The following is a 27,951-nucleotide window of genomic DNA, read 5'->3' as shown; positions in this document are numbered from 1 at the left end:
TTTTTTTTAATAATAATTTCACTTTTATCAAATTCTGATATTGGGAAAATGAGAAAAAATTAATGTACTAATGAAAAAGTGTGAAAGATTAAATGACCCAATGAACTTTTCCTGAACTTATCTTATCTGAACTTAACAGAATTTATTTTTCATGAAATAAGTGGAAATAAGGTGAATAGAAAACAGAGATAGTATATATCATTATGGCAATCTACTAAAATTGAATGCTCATACAACATATTGTTGCAACCTAACCCAATTGCATGTCGATCAACAAACAACAAGAATCACATGTTAGATTATTAATGCATATAATGGGACTTTATTGGTAAATTGATCGATCATCCAACTCCAACCTAACTTTTGGGCAAATAATTATTTTGCACAGTTTTTAAATGCAGAAAATTAATTTCTTTGTGCAAAATTTGAAATGTCATAACTATCCTTTATATTTTTTTAAAAGTTGAAAAAAATGAAATATAGTATCATATACTCCCCTGTTTTTTGTACTGAGACTAAAAATGAAAAAGAAAAAAAAGATAATTAACCTCTTGTCAGGCCCCCACTGTGCAGTCTGTGCTACTTGAAAGTTGAAACAAGCGATGGTCATGGCTCTCAAAACCTTCAATTTTCATTCAACATAGTCTTTGCTTGTTTTAATACTTTTAAAAAATAATTCCAGATTGAAAACCTTAGTTTTTTTAAGTTATAGTACAAATTTGTGTTAATTTTTTTTTCTTAAAATCACTAAGGAGGAATAATTGTTCATCTATGTTTATAATTTCGAATTAAGAAATCTCTACTGAATACGAAGAATTTCATTTGTCAAAAAACTATTAGGTCTACATGATGATGATGGTTGATTTCAGGGATGATAAAGTCCAAATCCAAGGATTTCATCCGCCATTAACAACGTTCTTTCTTCAACTTATAAGCGTCATTAACAGATCAAGTGGGAAGATGACAGTTCTTATTTTTTTACATTTTGAGGTTATTTTTGTCATTTTCAATTTTTTGTTAAGAAAATTAATTCTACATTTAGCAACACCCTTAAAAATAATACGGGCTGGAGTAGATTGACACTTTAATACATTGACACTTTAATAATAATACGGAATAGTAATGATATGCACTAAACTTTACCTTAAAAAAAAGGACTGGACTACTGGAGTAGTAAAGATTAACAAGACTTGTTGGAAACTGATTTATGACAATTAACTTCAATAATACTACCTCTGTATTTATTTAAGTGATACACTTGTCTTTTCTGGCCGTATTTATTTAAGAGATATACTTGCCATTTTTTAGTAAATTATCAACTCCACCATCTAATTAAATAATATATCTACACCCCACCCCATCCCCACTCCCTAAAATAACATGGCCCCCACTTGTTTTTATTTATTAAAATATCTACTCAACCCAACTTGTTTTATTATTTTATTTCATTCAATATTTTTTCTTAATACCCGTGTCCGGCCAAGTGTATCTCTTAAATAAATACGGATGGAGTAATAGTAATGAAAATCATGATTTATTGGAAAACACATGATTTATGATAATTAACTTCAATAATAATAGTGATGACTACTGTATATAGTACAAAGTAGGTAGTATTGTGGTATGGTCAGGGCTATCAATTCTCAACCCGAACCGTTAAATTCGGCGGGTTAACCCGATCGTTAAGAAACCGAACCTTAAATAACCGTGAGTTGGAACCCAAAACCCGATCCGTTCCGATAATGTTCAACCCGAACCCAAACCGTCTCGAAATATTAACCCGATTAATCCGATACTCGATAACAAACCGCCATCTGGCAACCCGAACCGTTTCTACCCGAACCGAATGGATCCGAAAATCGTTAATGACTCGATTTGTTTCAATACGAACCGTTTCAACCCGGGAAAAATCCGTTCACAAACCGAACTGTTTCAACCCGGACTTTTTAACCAGACCGTTTACAACCCGAACTATTTCAACCCGAACCGTTTACAATCCGAAATCTGTTTACAACCTGTTAATTCAAACCGTTCTATTTCAAGCTTATTTAACTTGTAAGTTGTACTTCTTGAACCTTTATAAACCAGATAAATAATTCAATGTGCGTTGTTCAACCGAGTATTCAAATAGTTGTTAATCAACCGAGTAAGTAACCAAACATGTTATAATCTAACTTATTTAACATATTGTTCTTTATCGGATGTATTTTCAATAGAGCTATATTACTGTATTGTTATAGTCTTGTAGAATTATATGGATATAAACTTATCTATAATCTCACAAAGCTATATACTTATATAATATATTACACGATTTTGTCGTTGTAGATTTATATATATCCTTATATAGTATAGTTTCGTAGGTTCTAGTTTAAATTAGTTATGATCATCAATTTATCAGTTACAAAAATTCTTTTGTGCACCCGATCTACGGTATTTTACTGTACATCCAAATACAAAAGTGAACCAGACCAAAGATATAAGTGACCTTATTCGAGGACTAAAGTTACCTTACTCAAGGATAAATGTGACCCTGACCATTGAAAAAATGCGACTCTGGCAATAAACAATGAAGTGCCCTAATCAAGAGTGATATGCTTGTTACAAGTTATAACTATGACCAATACAACACCAACCATGAAAATATACACCAATACACCAGTGTAATATAGGTAGTAGGCTACGTGGAGTTTGGCCCCATACCATGTACAATATTATACATTGATCTACCATTTTAGCTAATAGCCTTGGAAATAAGGTAACTTATAACTACAATAAGGTAAACTTATAACATCAATAAGGGTAACTAAAAGAATAGAACAGGTGCGGATAACCTTTCTATTTTAGGCCGCCACACAATATATTATCGTAGATCGACCTTTCTGAAAAATTTGTGTATCAGTTATTAGCTTATTAAAGTAATCAAATGTAGAATGTTATATTTGACAATGTCATAAAACTTATGAATTTGTATTATTTTATTAGTCTTGCTCTTTTATTGATCTAATTCAATATGTTATAATCTTATTATATGTTATAACCAAAGAACTAATCGAAAAACTATGTTGTTTTAACTGAATCGACTTAATTCATTAACAACTGAAATTGTTTGTCTAGTTTCGTTGTTAAACACGTTAGTCTCGTTGCTGTTTAAACCAATACGAATATACGTTAAACTTCTATTTACAAACTTTACAAATTCATTACGTATTAGTTCATCATTATCGATTATTAATTACCACCTTATTAGTTATTAATTCATCAATAAACGCATGTTTTATGAATACAAAGTGATAAATTGTACTACGTATTAGTCATTAGTTTATCGTTATCTACGATAAAACGAAGTCATATAATATATACTCACTAACTCCGCTTGTCTTAAAATTAACACTTTTAAAATTTAGTTAACTCCCTTTTTTTTCTTAATTAAGACATTCATATTATAATATAAACGTATTGAAAATTGTGATTTTAGTAATAACACGATATTGTTTATAATTTGTATCCGAATTGACCCGAACCGACCCGATATGGACCCGACCTGATATTATATGAACCGTTACAACCCGGCTAAACCCGTTTACAACCCGACGTGCTCCAATGAGTCCAATCCGAACCGACCTGACCTGACCCGACTATAATATATCTGACCCGATTTGACCCTACCCGTTTAAACCCGATACGATATGAATCCGACCCGACTAAACCCGTATACAAACCAACCCGACATGACCCGACCCGATATTAACACGAACTAACATGACCCCGACCCGATATGAACCCGTGCCAACCAACACGAACCCGAGTCGATCCGTTAAATTTTCAACCCAACCGGATCCGACCCGACAGCCAAATAAATCCGTTTTAACCCGAATCCGATTCGTTTGTCCGAATTGACACCCCTTGGTATGGTGTGTCTAGGATTGTCACATAAGGTGTAAAAAAAAAGTTGTAAAATGCCATTTAAAATTGTAAAAACCAAAAATATAATGAAAGCCATCTATCAAATACGCCTAAACCACTCACTAGGCCTTATTACAAAATGAAGTTTTATTTAACTTTTATACATTCGTTAGATTCAACTCTCTTTATAGAATAAAAACAAGAATCCTTATTTACCTCCTAAAATGGACATTAAGCATCTAAAATTTGGGATCTCTCAACCTTGTGTTCTTCTTTGTAAAACATCTAATTTCACACAATTTACATTCATTATTACCTCAACAATATTTCAAACATTTAATTACGATTTCTCAAACTAAAATAATTAATCCAAGGATGTTAACTCCCATAATTTCCCTTTTCTCACTACCCTTTACAAAATTTCTTCCATTTCTCGTAATTCTTCAATCATCTTCCATAACATAAAAAAATACATATATTAACAAAAGAAAAAAAAAATGGACCCATATAATATGAAATTCCTTTTTAGAAAACAATGTGAGAATCATTTGATGCATTTATTTGCATTAAGGAGAGGTATTTTTTATGGAGATGATGTTTTTTATAGGGTTCTTCCTTTTACCATCATCCGATTAACCCTCTTTTTTGTCATCTCTCAATCTCTTCTTCGTCTTCTCAAGCCTTTTAAACAAACTGAATTCGTTTGTAATTTACTGGTATGAATTTCTTCTTTTTTTATTCTTTTTTATGTATGATTAGTTCTTTGGTTTGGTTTTGGAACAATTTCTGTCATGTTTGGATCCATTGTCAATAAGTTTATTATTGATAAATTAGTCGTGTAAGTTTTAGAGTGGGTCGGGTCTGATCAATTTCGATTATGGTCAAATTTTATGACAAGGTACGAGTTAGTTTTGGAGAGTCTATTTTCAGACATATTATTTGCCTAATTGTTTTTATACAAGTAGTTTACAACTTCACATGCTTTATTTTTGTTTGGTTTTTGTTTCTCGAGAGTGTTTATTTTAAGTACATTACAAATTACGAATTGGGAGGGGATTTGAAACTTGTGATATACTCAATCTTAACCACTAAGCTGAAACATCATTTATTCTTAAGGGTAGGATACGAGTATACGAGTTAGTTTTGGTCAAATTATTTCAAGGTGGGTCGGGTCGGTTATGGTCAAATTATTAACATGTGATTGAATTCATGGTAGGATACGAGTTAGTTTTGCAGAGTCTATCTATCAGACACATTATTTGTCTAATTATTCTTATACAAGTAGTTTACAACTGTACGTGCTTTATTTGTTTTTGGTTTTTGTTTCTTGAGAGTGTTTGTTCTAAGTGCATAACAAATCATGAACAGAGGAAGAGGATTCGAAACTTATGACTTATATCATACATAAACCTTCAATCTTTACCACTAGGCTGAGACATTGACTCTTGAGAGTGTTTTGTAACTAGTGAGATGTTATCCTTTATAATGTCCAACTTATACAATGTAGTAGTAGTTGTACAAATTTTGTGCTAATTATTATTGTAGATGTGGTATGACTCTTTACAAGAATTCATATTGCTTTACAGACGGGAATAATCCTAGGACCAAGTGTACTAGGAAGATTATACAAGGGGTACAAGAATGTAACAGATATGCCAGGCCAAGTACAATTTATCAACGTTGGAGCCTACATTGGTGTAATCTATTATGTATTCCTGATTAGTGTCAAAACCAATTTTGGTGTGCTCAAAGGAAGTGGAAAGAAAGTCTGGGTTATAGGGCTATCATCCCTTGCATCTTCATTCTTCGTCACAGCTTCCCTTAATGATCTTTTACATCCCTTAAAATTCAAGAACCCTTTCCTCGTCTACATATTCTCTCTAGAACATTCCGCCACGTGGTTCACGAACCTAGCTCCGATGCTGGAGGAACTCAACCTCCTTACCACGGAAATGGGGCAGCTTGCACTGGCCTCGTCCATGACCAATGAGGTCGTGACATGGTGCTTCTGGATGTACCTAATGATCTCGTACTTGTTTGGGATTCGCGGTTTTTACAGAGGTGTTATGCCACTATGTGTGATTGTAGGGTTTATAATGCTTATTTTGAGACCAGCTATAAGATGGTTTATTAAAAGGATGCCTCAAGGTGGACCTGTGAAAGAAGTTTATGTTCTTGGTATATTACTTGGAGCATTGATTATGTCTTTTGTAAGTGATATTGTTGCTGGATCTCCTGTTTTAGGTGTTGCATTTCTTGGGTTGGTTATACCAAGTGGACCTCCTCTTGGCACAATAATTCAAGATAGGAGTGAAATGTTTATTAAGAACTGTTTTCTTCCTTTCTTCTATTTGGCTGTTGGTGATATGACAGATGTATATGGTATTAAGAATGTTAAGGTTCATCTTGGTTACCAAGCGATTCTGATTATCGGATATTGTATCAAGACGTTGGTTACTATGATTGCTGCAACGTATTATTGTCTGACGCCGAGGCTGGGTTTGGCGCTTGGCTTAGTCATGAATACAAGTGGGGTGCTCAACACTATGTTGTTCTTGAGTTATACACTTCGTCAGGTATGCTAATAAGTAACTAGGGATGAGTCAAAAGTTAGGGTATCCTGAATCGGAACCCGGAATCTGTTAGGAAAATTTGGTTTCGCAGGTTCCAATTCTGAGTAACGAAATTGGGAACCTGCTGTTGCAACAGGTTCCGATTTCGAGTAACAAAATTGGGAACATGTTGCAACAAGTTCCAGTTCTCCAATTTTTGGAACGAATACCCTGATAGATCCCCTGTACACATCCATTCTAATATGGAGTACTTAAAATCGGGAACTGTGGACCAATAAAAATGACTCATATGCCCAAAATATGAAAGAATACAAGCTAATTTCTGAAAAATATAAATATAAAATTACAATTTAAGCACAAACTATAAAACCATCAAAGCACAAACCATAATTTAATATAATTTATTAAATTTTTTAAAATGACAGAGTACCCTGAATCGGAACCTGTTGCAACAGGTTCCAGTTCTTGAAATTTTGACAGGGTACTCTATTGTGTTCACACCTACTAATTACAGTTCTGATTTTTTCTTTTCTTAGTTGTATTCTGTAAGTAATTGAATGCTGCAGTATTCTGAAAATCGCGCTGATTTGATGCAGACAATGTACAGCAACCAAGCTTCTCACCTTGTGTTAAATAGTTTGGCTGTGACAGCATTTGTAACACCACTGGCATACTATTTGCACAAGAAGCGTCCAGTAATATCATGTAATTCTGTTGAAGGATTAGACTTATCATTCCTAGCAGAGTTAGAGGTTCCTAAACTACAGCTGCAGATCCTTGCATGTATTGACAGTGAAGAGGAGGTTGCTGGAATCATTACCTTGCTCAATGCAACACATCCAACCGAGTCTGACCCTGTTAGTGTTTACGTGGTACATTTAACCGAGCTTGTTGGTCAAGCAGCGCCTGTCCTAATGGTTCACGGTCAGCACCAAAGGATATGTGATTACAATGGTTGTGTTCGCATAACAAGTGCCTTAAACAGTTTTAGTGAAAACTCAAAGGGTGTTAGCCTTCAACTCTTGACTATGATCACACCGTTTAAGAGCATACCTGAAGGTATGCGTTTTCTAGCTCAGGAGAAAATGATTCCTCTTGTTATCGTCCCTTTTAACTATAAGAGCCATAGTGAACTAGCTAAAACCGCCTCAAGTGAGCTTAATCGTAAGCTTCAGTTACAAATGCGTTGTACTATTGGAATTTTGGTTCATAGGGATAAGGCTAATAAGCAGAAGAGTAGCCAGGATGAATTCTCCTACCGTGTTGCAGTCATTTTCTTCGGTGGAGAAGATGATAGGGAGACGTTGGCATATGCAACGCGTATGTCTAAACATCCTCGTGTTAGCATCACATTGATACGGATTGTGGTTAATGAATTTCGACATGTGGATAAGGATGACAAGGCGTTGGATAAAACACGGGTGAATTTGTTTAAGACGAGGTTTACTAGCAGGACTCGTCCTCATGTGTTCCAAGAGATTTATGTGGATGATTGGTTACAAGCACTTGATGTGGTTAGGTCTTTTGATAACAATTATGACCTTGTTATGGTAGGGAGACGCCATAGTGAGACCAATGCAGATGAAGAAGAATTGTCTGTTCTGTGTGAGAAACCGGAGTTAGGCCTTATTGGGGAAATATTTGTTAGTAATGAACATCACTGGGGAAATTCCTCTGTTTTGGTCATGCAACATTGCAGGTATGTTGGTAGAGAAGATAGAAAATCAAGATTTGTCTGAAACTGATTTATGATAAATTAACTTCAATGATCATACTGAGAATATGTTTGTAGGAAATGTACATACTTTAAAATAGATAAACATAACAGTTTTGTAGAACTTGAATTTCACTGAACCATTCATCAATACCTGATAGAAAGTTAGAAACTACATGCATTTTACTCAATTGACATATTTTGCAAAATGCTGACAATGGCCCTGTTTGGCAATTGGCCGGTAGCTTTTTCACTTGGCTTGTTCGACCGGCGATTTGTGTTAGCTTTTTATGTTCACAAATTCTTATATGAGACTGTCCTCACCATCAACTGATGGTGAGACCAGTTCACACTTCCGAATTTAGGTATGTTACTTCTATAGTTTAGACATGTTACTTTTTTTTTTATAATTTTAGAGGAGGTACTTTTTTTTAGTTTAGGTATGTTACTTTTATAGTTTATACATGTTACTTTTTTTTTATAAGGAGTAGTTTTAGGGGAGATACCTTCTTAGTTTAGGTATGTTACTTCTATAGTTTAGACATGTTACTTTTTTTTATATAATTTGAGAGGAAGTACTTTTTTTAGTTTAGGTATGTTACTTCTATAGTTTATACATGTTACTTTTTTTTATACGGAGTAGTTTTAGGGGAGATACCTTCTTAGTTTAGGTATGTTACTTCTATAGTTTAGACATATTACTGTTTTTTAATAATTTTAGAGGATGTATTTTTTTTAGTTTAGGTATGTTATTTCTATAGTTTAGACATGTTACTTTTTTTTTTATATAATTTTAGATGAGGTACTTTTTTAGTTTAGGTGTGTTACTTCTATAGTTTAGACATGTTACTTTTTTTTTTATACGGAATAGTTTTAGGGGAGGTACATTTTTAGTTTAGTTATGTTACTTCTATAGTTTAGACATGTTACTTTTTTTATATATAATTTTAGAGGAGGTACTTTTTTAGTTTAGGTATGTTACTTCTATAGTTTAGATCTGTTACTTTTTTTTTAGTTTTAGGGAGGTACGCTATTGGTTTCGTGCTCGTCACACCATCAAGTTGATGGTGTGACTGGTCCCACAGGAGACGCGCTGTTTTATGTTGGCTGCTTGACTCTATATTTTCTAAAATTATGTTTGGTAATTGGATGTTGGCTACTAGCTCTTTCCTACAAAATAGAGATAAATACTTCGTAATTACTAAAATGAAAAGTCAATGGCCAATCTAAAAAACTACTCTTACTAGCTTTTGAGTTTGTGCGGAAAGTTGTTTTTTAGCAAAGAAAAAAGCCACTTATCCAATATGTATATTGGCCATTTTATTTTCCGATGCAAGCTAGGAGCATATAAAAAAAAGACCGTTACCAAACAGGCCCAATGTTTTAACAGCTAGCTATTCTCATAACTCGAAAATGCTCCAAAATCAATTTGTTTGACGTGTTTATCTCAGTAATAGAACAAGGAGAGTATAACATAATATGATGTATTTCCAAAAATTGAATATTTCCTTTGTAACTGAATTCAATTATAGTACAGCTGATCAAAAATATAAATCATCAAAATATGTCAGGCTAAACTTCTACCATGGATTCTGCAGCGTAGACAACTGCAGTTCTTCTTCTCGTTTACCCTCCTGACTTATCTAATTTTACAAAAAACAACAACAATGAAACAAAAATTACAACAAAATAGAAGTAATGAACGACTTTCCGAATAATGAAGAATAGTAATAACAATGAATAAAAATCTGTCCATCTTTATACTTGAATGTTATTTCAAATTTATACTGTGTTTGTGTGATCGTCATTAGCATATTGGCAGATCTGCAGGCGGAGTCTCTATACTCTCCAGCTCTCCGACTCCATCTTCGACTACGAAAGCCATTGCTAGTCCCCATGTAATGTGTACATCCAAATGACAATGCATTAACCATACTCCTGCAGTTAACCAAACCAAATCAACAGTCAGATCACATTTTATAAGATCAACTATTACGGCTTTGTTCTCCTCACCTTATTCTTATTGCTTATTATGTCAGATAAAATCAGAAAAATCAGATCAGACCACACCAGAAACTAGAAAATAGGTACCTGGATTGTCAGCGACAAATCGGATGACAGCCCATCCATTGACAGGCACACCAACAGTGTTCCTCATAGGAGGGTCAACAAGGTTGAACTTTTTGGTATCAGTTCTGGCATTGAAGTTGCCAAATCCTTGTGCAATGATGTAGAAATCATAACCATGAATGTGCATAGGGTGGTTTTCCCCTGTGACTATGTTGGTACCTTGGATCACAATTTGTACTGTAGAGCCATACTTCATTTTGTAGAGCTTAGTGCCTGTTTGAGGCTGCCAAAGTGCACGGCTTACATTCCCGGTGTAGTCGAACTTCAATGGAGGTTGGGCCGGGAAGTCGGTGGTGAACACCCCTGGGATGCCAAGCTTGTGAGCTTGCAAGAGGGACCAGTTTGAGGGAAGGACAAAAGAGACATTGTTCATGCTAGCAGCAAACCTAGTCCCGTTCGGGCCTTGACATCGGCTACTGCTAAACCCTGGTGGGCATTGGTTAAGGCCTAGGCCCACTGTGAAGAAGAGATTCTCATCGATGTCAAGGGGAACTGGAACCTTCCTTGGACTACGGAGCTTGTTCGTGAAGGCGGTGACAGTAGCGGTGCTGTTGAAGGCCGGGAGGGGTGGGAACACAGGGTTAGGCTTGGCTACTCCCTTAGGAGGACAAGCTAGTGACTTGTACTCAAGAATGGCAGTAGCGGTGGTGTTGTCAAAGGCAACTCCTTGAGCGCTTTGGTAAGGTTTTGCAGCGATGTAGTACCGTCCTGGTGCTTGGTTTCCGGAGATTAGGACGTCTGTAGTTTGGCCTGGACCAAGCATTATAACATTGGTTGTGAAAGGCTTGAGGTAGCCTGCATCGGCTCCTACAACGGTAAAGGGATGGTTCGCGACTGAGAAGAAGAGCTCTTGGTTTAAGGCCGCGTTGATCACTCGTAGGAGATGTGTCTCGCCTATGTCGATGGGGACGACAACAGTGTCTGTGGATGGTTGAGATGTGGTTAGTTGATTGTTGAAGAAACAGGGGAAAATCAGAGGAAATAATGTTCTTTTTTTTGCCTTTTTGGTTGATCAAAAGAACCATAAAAAAAGTTGACCTTTTCTTATCAAGGACTTTCTTCATAATAATCTATTTTAAAGTTTTGACTTGTGAGAATTACTTGAAGAAAAGATTGATTTGATTAAAGCACAAATAATAGACAGTCTTCCCTCCTGAAATTAAAGTGGTTTTGGAAAACTTAATACTCCGTACTACTGTACTAGCTTTAGAAATGATGCGTCTTTTCCGAAACATAGTAGTGATAATACAAACCTTTCCTAGAACAGTTGTAGAGATCACCGGGTTGGCCGTTGATGGTGTAGGCATCGGATACGTTCGGGGCAGCTCCGGTCCTAGTGGCTTGCCTAATCACAGAAACGGGATCACGGTTCCACCACTCACCTGTTTTATCATTAAGATCAACAACAAACTCATTCTATTAATTACTACATGTACTTTATTTTTACGTACCATAATGTTCAAAATTTGTAAGAATTTTTTTATAACAAGGTCGTCTTTAATTACCAAGAATAACTGGTGTTTCGCGGTTAGGCTTAGGGAAAGGGTAAGGAGTTCCTTCCCTAGGACGAATAATTATAGCTCCATAGACAGTAGCCCTTAGCCATGAGCTATGAGCATGCCACCATAGAGTCCCTTCTTGTCCTCTGATTGTGAACCGGTACGTGTAGCTTCCTCCGGGCCGGATAGGGCATTGTGTCACAAACTCTGGCCCATCCGCCCACCCTGTCCTCATCTGTCGCACTCCGTGCCTAGGAAAACAACACAGATAAATAACATTTTTTTAATAGGTAAGAAGAAGGGACCCTACTGAATAGGAAACTATACTATATGATATGTTCTTTTATGCATATTTGCATGTACGTAGTATGTGTATTTTTACCAGTGAATGGTAACGTTGTATTTAGCTCTGTTAACAACATTGACAACAAGTGTGTCACCCTCGTAAACCTCCAACGTCGGTCCAGGGTACTGCCCATTTACTGTAATAGCGTTCAAAGTATTGCACAGCCTCTTCACTGGTGTTGCTTGTACCTACACATACATTTAACCATGCAACTTATAATTTATAAACTCTTCGAACTTTTTGAAAATAAGGATGATATATTAGCTTCAAACTTACAACAAAGTCATGGTATTGAACATTGGCAGAAGCCAAAGAGAACGCGAAAGTGACAAAAAACACAAGTCCTAGCATGTAGGAAACCATAGTTGTTTGGTTCTTGCTAGGAGTGAAATTCATGTTGGCTTAACTCTAGCTGTCGCGGTATGGTACGTGTCGTCGTTAATGAAATGAGGTTGGTTTCTCAACTGTAAGAATGTAGGTTGAGAAGAAATGGGGAAGCGTGAGATAAGAGGAGAAGTAAGGGGGGTGGGATTGTATATATACTATATATATAGTGAGGAGAATAGATAGAGAGGAAGGTGGTTTTGAGGTTGGCAGATTAGGTTGAGTGTAATTAAATCAGCCAAGAAAATGTCAGCTTAAGGATCTTTTTTACTACTATGATGTTCAACTCTTCTAAAGATGGTGTTTGGTGCACCCACTGGCCTGTCAACAAGGCAACAACACACACAAAAAAAAAATAAACCAAAAAAGAAATTAAATAAAAGAGTTGATTTTGAGGAATTCTTGCTTTGCAAGTATCCTCCTATTTTTCACATGAATTGATTATTGTCTTTTGGATTTGTATAATTTGCATAATAAAGTCTAACCCGCTACATTGGTAAATTTTTAGGAAATTTCTCACTTTTTAGGTTATGCTTTTGCTATATATTGAAAAAGGTTCTTTTTTTTTCCGTCCTATCTCAAAATATGTATGCATGGATGATGGGTGTTTCGGGGGAGTAATTTGAACATATCGTTGTGAGAGCACATGAAATTATGCTCTTCTCAAATGAGGTGTGCCAAATTTTACACTAAAAGAATTTGTATCTTTAACGGCAACATAATTATGACGGGTTAAAAATCTCGTCGTAAAAGCCTTTCGCGACGGGACTAACATAAAACAAAGACGGAAATAACCGTCGCAAATTTCTTTTACGACGGGTTAACGACGAGATTTTTCATTAATGATGGGCCCCTTTTATGACTGGTTCGCGACAGGAAATCCCGTCATTAATCAACTATTATTGATTTTTTGCGAAGGGATTTCCCGTCGTTAATTGTACAATTTAATTTTTGTAGTGTTATTTTCGTGTTTCAGGTATAGAATGAGAACAGTACGTGTTACAGAGTGATTTATGGATTAGCCAAATCATAATGCAATATGTTTCCAATTAAGCAAAGGAAATGATTACAGCTTAAAGAAGCTGCCAATTAATTAATCCTCTAGCTAATCCACATACCATTTCTCCCTTTATAGAAATGGTTTCTAGCAAATGATAAGTCATCTGTCCCTAAAAAATTGCTATATTTATTTTTTTAAGGTTTTTAAGACACGACTTAAGATGTAAACATCTCTAATTTAATTATACACGCGTATAAAGTTGATATTTAATTGAAACAAATCTAACAAGACTCCACGTGACTATATTATTATTTGTGAGCTAATGAGAATTCACGGTCAAAGTTTTTAAAGTTTGACCTAAAAAATCACAATAGTGCAAACTTTTAGGGACGGAGGAAGTAAGTAGTTAGTAAGGATTTCTCATTATGATTTTAAGGTCATGGGTCTATTTCGAATAGATGCACGCGGTTCATAGGAATGGATTTCCTGATCCTCCTCCTCCTCCCCCTCCCCACCCCCACCCATTCTCAAAATACGAAAATATGTAGGTAGGTCATGGGTTTACATGTGAATGTCCCAGTTCTGTATGGTCATTTTTCTCGTTTTTTTGTTCTGCGAATGAGCCACGAGCATAATATAATTAAGCTATAAATTGGGAACGGGAAATCGAACCTGAGACGTATTGTACACAAACCTTCAATTTTAACCAAAAGGCCAAGACCTTATTAGTTCGTTTTTCTTAAACGTCATAGACACTAATAAACGTTGATTCATTATTGTTACAATGTAAATTGTGTGGGACTACTTCGTACAAAAAATAAAGTTTGGGATAGCGAAATATGAGGGACACATTATAAATCTATATGTTTTATTATTATAGGATGATTTCATTTTCAATAATGGCACAGATGAAGTACGGGAGTACAATAATAGGAATTCCTCAGTTCCTTCACAAAAGAGGATACATTTAATGCATAAATAATTATTGAGTAATCATTCATCTCCTAATTACATAACTTAAAGATTTTAATTTTGATTCATCGAAACCAACGACCTACGAGATTATTCATGGTACGTACAAATCAAATCATGTACCATACACTAGTGTACGTGAAGCTCCCTTGAATTGGTATATACGCAAAATAAAAAAGGTGTAGAATACAAATCCAGCGACCTACAAAAGAAAATGATGTAAAAATTAATTATATATATATATATATATATATATATATATATATATATATATATATATATATATATATATATATATATATATATATTTATATATATTCTTTTTTTTGACATAGGCAAAAAAATAATTATAAGTTCTATAAACTTTACTAACAAAAAATTACTCGCTCGAATACTCGGTCATATTCGATTTTATCAATTAAGCTAGTTGTCTATGATGTTCAATAACACATTGCATATGGACGTGATAGCAATCCCACTAAATCTTTTCCGGCTCTTTAGCTAAAAGTTGTTCTAGAAATCTAACCATTTGATTCTCATTTACAAGTATTTGAAAACAAAATTATTAGTCGAACTTTTTATAAATACTATTTTTGTGATAAAAGAGCCACTTAATCCAAACAACAAAAGGTTATATCCTTAAAAGAACAACGTTAGTGATCCGATTTAATCCAAACCTGAACCGACTTACTCGATGAACAGGTCTAACATCTAAACCTAATTAAAACCAAATACGCGGATTAAGACACTTAAATTGAATTCCTGGCCTGGTAGTGGAAATTGGAGACGGAAGAGGAAGAGGAAGAGGAAGAAAAGGCAAACAAGTAACAACATCGTCGCATAAAAGGCTTCAACTTTCTAGATTGTTGAACAATAAAGTCTTTTGCTACCTATTTTTCTTTTTCTTTTCTCCAAAATTCAACTATGTAATTGTTTTCTGTACATTTGAGTTAAACACTTAAACTTATTCTTTTCTTCATTAGAAACCTTTTCTTCGGTATTTTTTTTTTTTTTGGTTCTACTACGAGGAGTTCCCACCGCCTTCGACAAGTGGACTAATTTTCCGCGGGAGTTTGCATGAGTACCTCGATGGGCAGCATCCCTCCCAGTTGAGATTTTTTCCATTCCCAAGGCTCGAACCCGAGGCCTTGGTTAAGGAGCAAGAGGCCTTTAACCACTCATGTCAATCTCAATTGGTTCTTCGGTATTGACTTTACTAATTAATGTAATTTTTTAATTAACATAAATAAGCTGGAAATTCCTTAATGGTTAATATAATATGTGACACAAATAAGCATGCTAGCTTGCCAAGGAATATATACTAGTCAACTTCTCATAAGTTGTTCAACGCCCCACACATTATTAGCCATCACTAGTTACAAAGTCTCTATCGGACGATCAAATCTCATATTCCTTACTTTCTTAGCTCTATTGTCCGGAATTAGTTGTCACTAATCCTAACAGCTTCGGTAAACCGTCATACTTGTACAATTACGTATTAATACATCCATTTGTCTTCTCTTTTCGTCGATTTGTGTTTAGGTAACACATATGATAATTTATCTGTGTGAAAACTCATTTGAACTGTTACAATGCTCATATGCAAACATGTACGATCTAAGATATATGGTAAAATCAATTGGTATATATATTTTATATATATGGACAATTACATGCTCACAATTGAATCTTGTATACCGAATGCAAAAGAATCTCTAAAAATACATACGATTATATGCAATGTGCAACATTAATTAATGTACACCGTACCCTAGCTATTTCCACTACAAAAATTCGTACCATTAACGATGGAAAATCCCGTCCCTAAAGGCCAATAATCGTTGATTAATGACGGAATTTCCTGTTGCGAACCCGTCATAAAAAAATGCCGCCGTTAATGGAAAATTCCGTCGTTAACCCGTCATAAAAGACATTTGCGACGGTTGTTCCCGTCTTTGTTTGGTTGTTAGCCCCGTCGCAAAAGGCTTTTGCGACGGGATTTTTGACCCGTCGTAATTAGGTTGTCGTTACATATACAAATTCTTGTTGTGTTCAAAATATGCCCGTCATAATTGTAAAATAAATTTAAAATATATAAATGAAAAATGATATATGCAATTTTAAGGATGGCTACATATAAGAAGCTAAAAATGGAAACATTAATTTATAATAACAAAAATTAATTACACTGATCAACTTGTGATTGTAGCATTCATTCCTAAATTAATTCTAATTTAAGAAACTAGTTTTTGGGCCCGTTCGATGAACAGGCAGATTATATGTTGGTAGTGTAATGGAGTTTAGAAATTATGTTGCTTTTAAGAAGGTGTTAGAAGGTGTTTAAACCAAATGACAATAATAAAACTTTACGACCTATGAAGTCTTGTCTTTTTAATCATTATATTTTTCTACTTATGTACATCTCCCCTGAAAAAATAGATCCACTTTAAATCACCTATTGCCACTAATAACATATTATTTGTACAAAAATCAAACAAAGCTGTTACAATGTACGACTATACTCATGATATCCAATTAAGGGAAAGACTTTACAAATTCTAACTATTGAACTATATTGACAAAACTTTTCTTATTGGAGAACTAAAACTAATTGTAAGTTCTCTAAGAACAAAAATAACCAAATAAAACTCACCTAAAAGTCTCAAAATGTTGATGACGATTTACCTACCTTTAATCATTTGCATGGAGACCATACATTATAAGATTCTCCTTCTCTGCAAAATGAATTACAACTAATTAAGCAAGACAAATAAACAACATACTTCCAATATGCTTAATAAAAATCAAGAACAACGTGGTTAGAGAGAGAGAGGGGGGGGGGGGGGGGGAGGTGTTACTACAACTTGAATTGCATGCATGAAAATAAACAATCGAAATATTGAATTAAAACACCCTATAACGTCCTAGCGTTTCAAAAAAGATGAGTAAAAAATTCTATTAGTTGGAGGTTAAATTTTGAATGAACGCTATAGGAGAATGAGAGAAGATTTGGGGATCGAATTAAATTAACATTGAAAATAATTAAGGTTGGAGAGTTAATGGGAAGATGAAGAACGGAGAAGATGAAGTAGGGGACGGTTGTTTAGGAATAATCAAGTTGAGGATCGATCCTAATTTTTGATACTCCCTCTATTTCATTTCTATAGTCCTGTTTTTATTTTGAGCGTCCAAAAATTTAGAAAAATCAAGAACAATGTGCTTAGAGAGAGAGAGAGAAAGAGATGGGGGGGGGGGGAGGTGATACTACAACTTGAATTGCATGCATGAAAATAAACAATCGAAATGTTGAATTAAAACACCCTATAATAATCTCCTACCGTTTTAAAATGGACCAGTCAAAAAGTCTATTAATGCATGGGAGGTTTAATTTTGAATGAATGCTACATGAGAAGGGTAGAAGATTTGGGGATAGAATTAAGGTTAGAGAGTTAATGGGAAGGTGAATAATGAGGAAGATAAAGTAGGGGACAGTAGTTTAAGCATAATCAAGTTTAGTATTACTTCTAATTTTTGGTACTACCTCCGTCCCATTTTTATAGTTCTATTTCTATTTTGAGAGTCCCAAAATTATAGTCATGTTTCTATTTTTGATCATTAAGTTTTCCACTTTTCCATGTACTATATTAATTTAAAATGCATTGAAAACCCAACAAAACTTCCCCATTATATTTCAATTCTTCATGTACTATATTCCCTTTTCTATGTACTATATTCCACTTTCTCATACAAATCAATTATCAATGTACTATATTCCAATTTTGTATTATATTCAATTTTTCTTAAAATCCGTGTTTTTAGTCAACGGGGCTATAAATATGGGAGGGATGGAGTACATTTCTAATAAATTAAAGAGACGGGGATTAGTAGTCTACTACGTGAAAACTAATGGCAATAAAGTGGAATAATGAATAACCAATATTTTTTATAACAAAAAATAAATAGAAATATTAATAAGGTTTGGACACGTGTCTTCAAGATGGTGTTGCTTATGTGTCATTCAAATGATGATGGTTATATTTTTTAAATACTACTAGGTATTGATGTGTTGAATGCTTATTTGCATCTCTAAGGGCTGCATATATCATTAATCTCGTTATAATTTAATCACAGGAAATATGTGTAAGGCCTCCAAACACCCAACTCCGATCCCATCTCTCATGCGCCGGCTTAAAAAGAAAATTCAATATATTAAATAATCAATATATTTAATTGGAAAAAAAAATCTCACAAGTTATGGAAACACTCTATAATTAAAAGATGGAATATTTACTTCAATCTAAAATTAATAGAGGAAACTTAAATAACAAAAAAATAACGTTTGACTATTTTCAAATAAAATTTTCAAAACTGTTAAAATAAATTGGGTAAATTTAAAAAATGTAGAATCACTTTTTTTTTATTATTAAATATTAATTTGCTATATAATGGTTTTATTTTGCAATAGAAAACTTCATTCAAATTTTTAACTTTACAATTTTTAACTCATACAGATTATTGAAAAAAAAACTAGGATAACAATAAAATTCAAACCCACCCACCCCCCTCCCCCACAAAAGAAAATGGTCAGGTAACAATATTACAACCTCTATAATTACTTTATCAATATTCAAATTTATGTTACTTGAAAAAGATAAGTAATAATATAAACACATCATCAATATTCAATTTATGTCATTTGAAAAAGCATTATTATGGTACCTAAATTCTTATATGAGACTGTCCTCACCATCAACTGATGGTGAGACCAGTTCACACTTGCGAATTTAGGTATGGTACTTCTATAGTTTAGACATGTTACTTTTTTTTATATAATTTTAGAGGAGGTACTTTTTTTAATTTAGGTATGTTACTTCTATAGTTTATACATGTTTCTTTTTTTATACGGAGTAGTTTTAGGGGAGATACCTTCTTAGTTTAGGTATGTTACTTCTATAGTTTAGACATGTTACTTTTTTTATAATTTTAGATGAGGTACTTTTTTAGTTTAGGTATGTTACTTCTATAGTTTAGACATGTTACTTTTTTTTATACGGAATAGTTTTAGGGGAGGTACATTTTTAGTTTAGGTATGTTACTTCTATAGTTTAAACATGTTACTTTTTTTATATATAATTTTAGAGGAGGTACTTTTTTAGTTTAGGTATGTTACTTCTATAGTTTAGATCTGTTATTTTTTTTTTATACATAGTTTTAGGGGAGGTACGCTATTGGTTTCGCGCTCGTCACACCATCAAGTTGATGGTGTGACTGGTCTCACAGGAGACGCGCTGATTATGGTATATTGCACGTGAATAAAGGTCTATAATTAATAAAGGTCTTTTTATCCATGTATAGTGCGCTATATAATTAATAAAGGTCTTTTTATCCGTACAATTAGCTACATTATTACAATTTGATTCTATTAATATATATGAGGTGTTATAAAAAAAATTAAAAGTTTATATTTTTAAAATATACATTGATGATACAAATCAAATAAGATTTCAATGAGCATGTTTTTTTTTTCGTTTATACTTTCTTATTACCCTTTTTAATAAGAAAACATTATAAACTATGATTTTATTTCCCATTTAGTTTCTTAAGGAATAGGGAGCATATGATTTGCAAAGAGAAAAGGAAATGACATCAAGAAAAGGAAAGAAGGGGAATGAAAAGCAAAACATACTCTTTTACTATAATAATTATTTTTCGATTCATTTTGACATCATCACGTCCTTAGCTTGCTCCCTCTTTCTCTCTCAAAACTGGAAACCTCTCATCTCTTAGCTCCCACGACTACTTCTTCCCTTTTAGATTTGGCGACCTCCTCTTGCTCTCTTAGCGCCGTCATCTCATCCCCCTCTTACAAATGTTATTTTTAGGAATCAAGTTCGGATATGAAAGCTCAGAGTTTTCAAAGTCGAATTTAACTATTCCCAACCAAAATTCGCGATTCTGCATGAGTTTTTAGGGAGGATGGTGGGTGGGTGATTTTGTGGTGGATGTGGATTTAATTATAAGCTAGGTTGGTTTTAAGGGGTAGTTTCTTGGGCCGTGGGTGGGGCAACTTTTTCCGATCCAGTGGTGAGGAGGTGGGAGTTATAGAGGATGGTTGGGTTGGGTGAGAGATTTTCGTCGGCGTACGGAAGAATTTCTTGGTGGTTAGGTAGATTTTCTTGGTGGTTGAGTGAATGCGGCAGGTGGTTTTGGATGGAAGGTTTTAAAGGTGGGTGATTTTGGTGGTTGACGTGGTTAAATCGAGCGATGGTGGACGGTCAAGATGTTGGTCAATGATTGTCAATGACGGTGAAGGTGGCCATGAAAGTAGAGGATAAAAGGGAAAAGTGACTGAAATCTTCGGGCCGGTGGTAAGAGAGGGGAAAGAGAGTAAATTTATACTAACTTATTAATCATCAAAATATAGTTATGAAAATTCATAATTTTAACAATCAATACATGTAAATATATGATGACACATAATATCAAGAAAAATATTATCTTCATAAAACTCAACTAACACACCAATATGATTCATAACAGCGATAAGCGTATTTTAAGCAAGCTATATGATAAAACAAAATTGAAACAAAACAACAATCTACACCTATATGATATTTTTCCTTAAACAACTACCAACGTTTTAATTGTCTAACATCGTTTAAAATGTTATGTATCATCTACTAATTATTTTTACTAGATTTTTAATTTTGTAGAAATCACGTGCTAATACAAGAGTACATACGGAGTAGTAATTTGTTGATTGAATGCTTGTCCTTCTTGAATTCACAAAAATTCAACATCAAGTCAATTTAATGCTTAATAACTCTAAACTTAATTAGACCACAACTTGCGTAAAACATACATATATATTTGGATCAACTAGCAATAACCACACTAATAATTAAGTTGGGTGTTGTTTTTATTTACCTAGAGGCCTAGGGTTTGATCCTTGGAACTCAATAACATTTGTTGAGACTCCAGAGAGCTAGCTCTCCAGGCCGCACTTGATCGAGATCCGATTCACGATTTGAATCCATGAAAGATAATTATTTGAAGTCTAATAGGCTCCGGATTATTGTGCTAGATCCAATAAGGCTAGTTCTTTGAATCGTATAAGTACACACGTGTCCGAAAATAGCCGTGGTATAATTGGTTGTACGGTAAAGATTCGAACAAGCACTTAAATTGACGATCGACCTTATGCGTAAACGTGATGATCCATACTAGAGTGATTAGCTAAAGATAGCAACAACACAATTAATTGGTTGGAGTGGTGATTGGTGAACCTCAACAAAAGTTTTGTATCTAGAATTTAGTTAACAGCCAGCCAGTGAGTGGGATTTTGGTGGAAGAACAAATTAATAATAATTACACTAACATTATGGATTTTCCCTCTAATTAGGTAGTCTGTCCATGAATTCAATAGTAATAATCCTTGCCATTTTCTTCAAACAACTTGGAATATATTATTATTTTATGTATTTATTTGATCAGCGCGTCTCCTGTGAGACCAGTCACACCATCAACTTGATGATGTGACGAGCGCGAAACCAATAGTGTACCTCCCCTAAAACTAAAAAAAAAAAAGTAAAAATCTAAACTATAGAAGTAACATACCTAAACTAAAAAAATACCTCCTCTAAAATTATATATATATACAAAAAAGTAACATACCTAAACTAAAAAAGTACCTCATCTAAAATTATAAAACAAAGTAACATGTCTACATTATAGAATTTGGGTTATTTGATTGATCTATTGATAATGTCTTTACATAGTGGCTTAAATTAAAGGCTTGTGCACGATTGGTCATATCTAACTTGTTCAAGTCCCCTGTCCTATTAATAACTTGCATTGTTCTTCTGATTCATCCATAACATAAAATATAAAAAATATATATATAAAAAATTGATCGATCTGCTTAATTAATTTAGTTACGAGCTTTGAGAAGATTAGTTTTTGGGGATTATATATATTGTCTCTGATATGACACGTTTCAGAGTCTAATTGTTATTTATTTTTAGTTCGTTTCGCGCGGTGGATCATCCGAATCGCTTAGCTCGTGCACGCAACTTTTGTGTTTAATTAGCGGGTTACTACGGAGTAATTAGTTTTTCATTCAATCACGTGTTGAAATGAATTATTTTCCTCCATTTGTCACTACAAGAAATTATACCATTAATGACGGAAAATCTTGTCGCTAAAGGCCAATAATCGTTAATTGACGACGGAATATCCTGTCGCGAACCCGTCATAAAAGGGGGTCATCGTTAACGAAAAATCTCGTCGTTAACGCATCGTAAAAGACATTTGCGATGATTGTTCCTGTCTTTGTTTGGTTGTTAGCCCCGTCACAAAAGGCTTTTGCGACGGAATTTTTGACCCGTTGTTATTAGGTTGTCATTAAAGATACAATTTTTTGTAGTGTGTATTGTCGTTGTTGCTCAATCGCACTAAAAAAACGTATTATTTTGTTTAAACAGATATGATTCTAGCAAAAAAAAAAAACCTTGCAATTTAATTAGAGGTATACGCGTCTTTAGGTTGGGTTCAGTTTTACTAATAGGCTCGATCATTGGCCAAATTTGATCTGGCTAAGAGTATCTGATTCGGCCTTCGATTGAATTTGGTTTGAACCGATTCGGTTTAAACGAAGTATATGATACTTCCTCCGTTCCAGATTAGTTGTTACACTTTCCTTTTTTGTTCGATCCCAGATTAGTTGTTACACTTCTAAATTAGGATTGACCCCACAATTATTATATTGTCTCTTTCTTTCCACTAAACTTTTTTTTTGTCCCCACACCCTCTCTCGTTCAATTAAAAAAATACCCCACTAACTCCTATCACATCTGTTTTTTCAATAAAATAACAATTGATAACCAAACAACCACTTATCACCTAAAACTATATGCAAAGGTAAATATAACAACTAATCTGGAACGGAGGGAGTATATTGACATGATAAGCTAGAACTCGTAATTAATGTTCATCAAAGTAGATCAAGAATAGGTCAAAATACGATATTTAGCAACCGAAAGGAAAGATTTTCTCTCGCATTGTCTAACCTTCTCGTATTGTCTAGCCTTAATTTAAAGCATTTCTACCATGCCCAAAATTTCCAATAATGGTTGTAAAACTTGTAATTATAGAACCTACCGCTACCTTAGCCGAAATGTATGAAACATGCATGTACACGGTACACCTTCATGGAAATGACCTAGTAGAATGAGCCAAAATAAGGTAATGTAAAATCAATCAATGAACCTTGTGAAATTATGAAAGGTACATATAATCCTTTTCTATAAATGGAGAAGCATACAAGAAAAATCAAAATCATTAGGTAAAAACTTAACTGACATTGACTTTGGTGCGAAAACAAAAAAATTTAGATTCTTTCTCAATTTAGTATTGTTGCGTACACTGAAAATTGCTCCTAAGCTACCGCTAAATGAAAATCAGAAAATGCATGTTAAATACGGGTATGGAGTACTTGCACTCGTTGTTAGGAGTGAGTTTATCCCAAGTCTCAAGGTGAGTCTGGAGGTGAGTCTAGAGTTTGAGTATTGGGATAATGTGATGAAACACTATACCAAGTCTGGAAATGAGTTTGAAAATCCAAGACTCACTTAAGACTCTACTTTTTTTCATCGCCAAATCAAATTATGACACATAAAAATAGGTATATGCATATATAAAAATATTATAAGGCAAGTCTGGAGATAATGTGTAAAAATAGGAATAGTCTTGTATGAGTTTAAATAATGAAAATTTAGGTAAAAAATAGTGGAAAGATGATGCGGCAGAGTCTAGAGATTGGAGTTGAGTGTGAGGGATAAGCTCACTTTTAAGAGAGAGAATTCACTTAGCAAATCCAAAGGAGGTTCCACCTTGAAATCATATGGTAATAAGGGGAGTCTCCATACCTTAGCCTTATAAAGTACTTATCTCTCTTTTTTTTTTTTTTTTTTTTTTATCAATGTGACTTTTTGTGAGACTCTCACACATAATATTTAGTGGATAAGAACTTCATAGAAAATTAATGTGACGAAAAAAAATGAAAAACGTAAGGCTTAAAATAGGAAAGAAGGGTATTAATTAGCAACTTTCATCAGAAAGTTTCATATTAGCAAATTAAATTATGCATAAACTTAGTAACTAGTGGCCAAAAAAACATATAATACATGCATGCCAGTTAGGCACCTAGCTACCATGGCAAACATCAACAAGCTAGCTAAGTTGGACAAAATGCAAATCTAGGACTGTAAATATTTTCATGGACCACATTAATTAAGTGTTTCGAGGTCTCAACTAACTAATCATAATTTAGTTTCTTATAACTCTCCCCCTAGATATTAGTTGCGTAGTTTTTAAGTAGTTAATTGTGAGAAGGTTCTATTGTATAACTATGTTGTACGAATTATTATTGATCCATGCATTGCATGTATGGAGAATTAATTTGTTGATGTAATATTTAGATCGAATATGGCCGGACTGAATAAGTCTCCGACAAACAACCTAGTCCCGAAGTCCCGTTGGGGACTAGTGGAGCAACGTGATTATAAGGAGAGTCCGGGGTCACTACGCCCTAGAAACTCACTGTATTTGTTGTCCTGGTTATTATTTTCTATTTGAGCCTTTGTTGGAGTCTATTTCATACATAGTACTATATAATATTGTCTATATTAATGAAAGTATTCACCCATATGTATGAGTGTACGTTATTTTAATTAGTCTCAATATCCAATTTAATCAGTTGTTCAATCGCAAGAGTGTCGTGGTCTATGTGCATGGATCTGTTGGCACTTAGCACCCCCAATTCCGCCCTCGAGGGAGTGACACTCCCTTGAATTTGTAACAATGTCTGTCAAAAGATAATATTTATCATTAGCATCTTTAGACAATAACATGAAAAGTGTGGTAAGATTTGAAATGAAAAGCACAACCCATTATTAGAAACAAAATCTTCATGCACAAGGGATTAATTAATAATTTATGCTTCAAAGTGCAATTATATTATGTTAATAGTAACTCTCTATTATACAATCTCGTTGAAACTAACCTATATAGTTAGACTTGAATCGAACTAACAAATGGTTACACAATAGTGTTTCATAAAACGAGGAAATTAATAATTGCAAAACAAAGACTAAGATAGGTGACCGAAAAACTTAGCAAAAAACAACGATAACAATAATAATCAACCAATAGTTTGGTGAGTCCGTTACTGACTTTTTTATGATCTTATTTAGTGGAAACTAACAAATATACTGTAGTTCTTAGTTGTAATTAATAGGTCGTTAAAATAGTGGAGTAATACAAGTTTGAAAACATAAGTAGTTTGAATAATGCATTGTCTAAAACTTACGTTGTTGCGCACTTGCGCCCGTCAAAGTGCTCTTCAAACTCTCACTTGTCATTTGTCAACACTTTTTTATTTCATTCTTTTTACGTTGTGTAGAAAGATCCAGCCACAAGGCCCACAATCCACTAGGTAATAATAATAATAATAATAATAATAATAATAATAATAATAATAATAATAATAATAATAATAATAATAATAATAATAATAATGCAGACGGGATCGGATTTAGTTTCATGTCATTGTTATCACCTCTCAAACCTTAACCAACTAGGTTAATCGACATTTATATTATAATTAATGATCGTTCGGGACTTGTGGGTCGTGCCTAGTGCCAAGTCCGTGTGCTTTGAACCTGAATAGAATCAACTCACTTTAAGCCATCTAGCTTCCCATGGTGCCAAAAATTTAAAAGAATGGCCCAAACACGATCCCAAGCCCATATGGTTATTGTGTGCCATACTTTTCCCATGATTGTGTGTTAGATCTAGGATTTCAGGAAATAGGAATTTGTAATTGTATTAATTAAACAGCATATTACAGCTTATATAGGAAAGCAGAAGTCTAGAATCTTCTGTTTGTTACAATCAGTTATTACAAGTAACTGATTCTTGAAGAATCAGTTAGCATAGGTGCTGACTCATCAGCTCGAATAACAGCAAGGCAGTCTTGTTATTTGATCATCTTATTGATCATTACAATGCATAAGCTAGATTACAATCTATAATGCTAACAGTCCCCCTCAAGATGGAGTCATAGATACTCCCATCTTGGATAGAAGCTTCTGAAATTGTGCAGATGGTAGTGGCTTTGTGAAGACATCTGCTAATTGTTGTTGAGTAGGTAGATAAGTTAATTGCAATAGCCCTTCTAGAACCTTGTCTCGTGTGAAGTGGCAATATATTTCAATATGTTTTGTTCTTTCATGGAACACAGGGTTCTTGGCTATGTGTAGAGCCGACTGATTGTCACAATGTAGGGTGATAGGCTTTAGTCCACTTATCCCAAGGTCTGACAGAAGGTTGACAATCCAAGTTACCTCTGCAGCTGCTGCAGCCATTGCTCTATATTCAGCTTCTGTTGATGATTTAGAAACTGTATTCTGTTTCTTAGATTTCCAAGAGATAGGTGAGCCACCAAGTAGTAAGACATAGCCAGTTATTGATCTTCTGGAATCTGGACATGAAGCCCAGTCAGAATCTGAAAATGCCTGTAAACTGATGTTGTTTGTTGCCTTTAAGAGAACACCTTGCCCTTCTGTATGTGCTAGATATTTCAAGGTGTGGTGTAGAGCCTCAACATGAGGTAATCTAGGGGAATGAAGAAACTGACTGAGTGTCTGTACTGTGTATGACAAGTCTGGTCTGGTGTGAGTTAAAAAGTTTAACTTTCCAACCAATGACCTGTATTTCTCTATATCATGATAAGGTGCTCCATCAAAGTTAGTCAGCTTTATATTCAAAGGTAGAGGAGTAACAACCCTTTTGGAGACATCAAAATCACAGTTTTTGATGAGTTCTCTTGTGAACTTCTTCTGACTTAGTATGATTCATTCTTCTGTGTATCCAACTTCAATCCCAAGAAAATAATTTAGGTGCCCTAAATCTTTTATACTGAATTCTTTATGTAGAAACACCTTTAAGGCTTCAAGTCTACTGGAATCTGTTCCAGTGAGGATCACATCATCAACATATACTGCTGCAATGTTGATATTTGTGTTATCTCTGTGAATAAATAAACTGTAGTCAAACTTAGACTGAATGAACCTTGGCTCTGAAGTGCTGTCATTAACTTTTCATGCCACTGTCTGGATGCCTGCTTCAATCCATATATGAATTTGACCAATTTGCAAACCTTGTTGTTTGTGGATTAGGAACACCTTCTGGTACATTCATGTACACTTCTTCCTTTAAATCACCATACAGAAATGCATTGTTTACATCCAGTTGAAACAAAGGCCAGTTTTTGCTTGCTGCAACTGCAATCAAACACCTTATAGTGCTCATTTTGACAACTGGACTAAAGGCTTCTTCATAGTCAATGCCATACTTTTGATTGAACC

General features: G+C 34.2%; 2 protein-coding genes across 2 annotated transcripts; one reads left to right on the top strand and one right to left on the bottom strand.

Moving 5' to 3' along the window:
- Positions 1–4,117: 4,117 nt before the first annotated feature.
- On the top strand, positions 4,118–9,484 carry LOC110795179 (cation/H(+) antiporter 15). Its single transcript, XM_022000165.2, has 3 exons — positions 4,118–4,622; positions 5,493–6,482; positions 7,076–9,484. The coding sequence occupies exons 1-3, from the start codon at positions 4,404–4,406 to the stop codon at positions 8,216–8,218; spliced, it is 2,352 nt and encodes a 783-aa protein (XP_021855857.1). The 5' UTR covers positions 4,118–4,403; the 3' UTR covers positions 8,219–9,484.
- Positions 9,485–9,678: 194 nt separating this feature from the next.
- LOC110795149 (laccase-12) lies at positions 9,679–12,713 on the bottom strand. The gene is made up of 6 exons (XM_022000132.2): positions 12,445–12,713; positions 12,205–12,356; positions 11,829–12,073; positions 11,577–11,705; positions 10,285–11,244; positions 9,679–10,131 (listed from the first exon to the last, which is right to left on the bottom strand). Exons 1-6 carry the CDS (start codon positions 12,562–12,564, stop codon positions 10,001–10,003), a joined length of 1,737 nt encoding a protein of 578 aa, XP_021855824.1. The 5' UTR covers positions 12,565–12,713; the 3' UTR covers positions 9,679–10,000.
- Between the last annotated feature and the right edge of the window lie 15,238 nt (positions 12,714–27,951).

This window comes from Spinacia oleracea, chromosome 1 (assembly GCF_020520425.1).
Source record: "Spinacia oleracea cultivar Varoflay chromosome 1, BTI_SOV_V1, whole genome shotgun sequence".
In the NCBI taxonomy this organism is placed as follows: Eukaryota; Viridiplantae; Streptophyta; class Magnoliopsida; order Caryophyllales; family Amaranthaceae; genus Spinacia; species Spinacia oleracea.
This window is presented reverse-complemented; position numbering and strand designations above follow the sequence as displayed.

What these genes read in the sequence shown, in the direction of transcription:
- LOC110795179 (XM_022000165.2), top strand. Translation starts at nt 4,404, where the DNA reads ATGGACCCATATAATATGAAATTCCTTTTTAGAAAACAATGTGAGAAT. An exon ending in AATTCGTTTGTAATTTACTG is followed by an intron (nt 4,623 to 5,492) that starts GTATGAATTTCT and finishes ATTGCTTTACAG; the next exon opens with ACGGGAATAATCCTAGGACC. An exon ending in TGAGTTATACACTTCGTCAG is followed by an intron (nt 6,483 to 7,075) that starts GTATGCTAATAA and finishes GATTTGATGCAG; the next exon opens with ACAATGTACAGCAACCAAGC.
- LOC110795149 (XM_022000132.2), bottom strand. Translation starts at nt 12,564, where the DNA reads ATGAATTTCACTCCTAGCAAGAACCAAACAACTATGGTTTCCTACATG. An exon ending in TACAACGTTACCATTCACTG is followed by an intron (nt 12,074 to 12,204) that starts GTAAAAATACAC and finishes TTGTTTTCCTAG; the next exon opens with GCACGGAGTGCGACAGATGA. An exon ending in ATTTGTCGCTGACAATCCAG is followed by an intron (nt 10,132 to 10,284) that starts GTACCTATTTTC and finishes GGTTAACTGCAG; the next exon opens with GAGTATGGTTAATGCATTGT.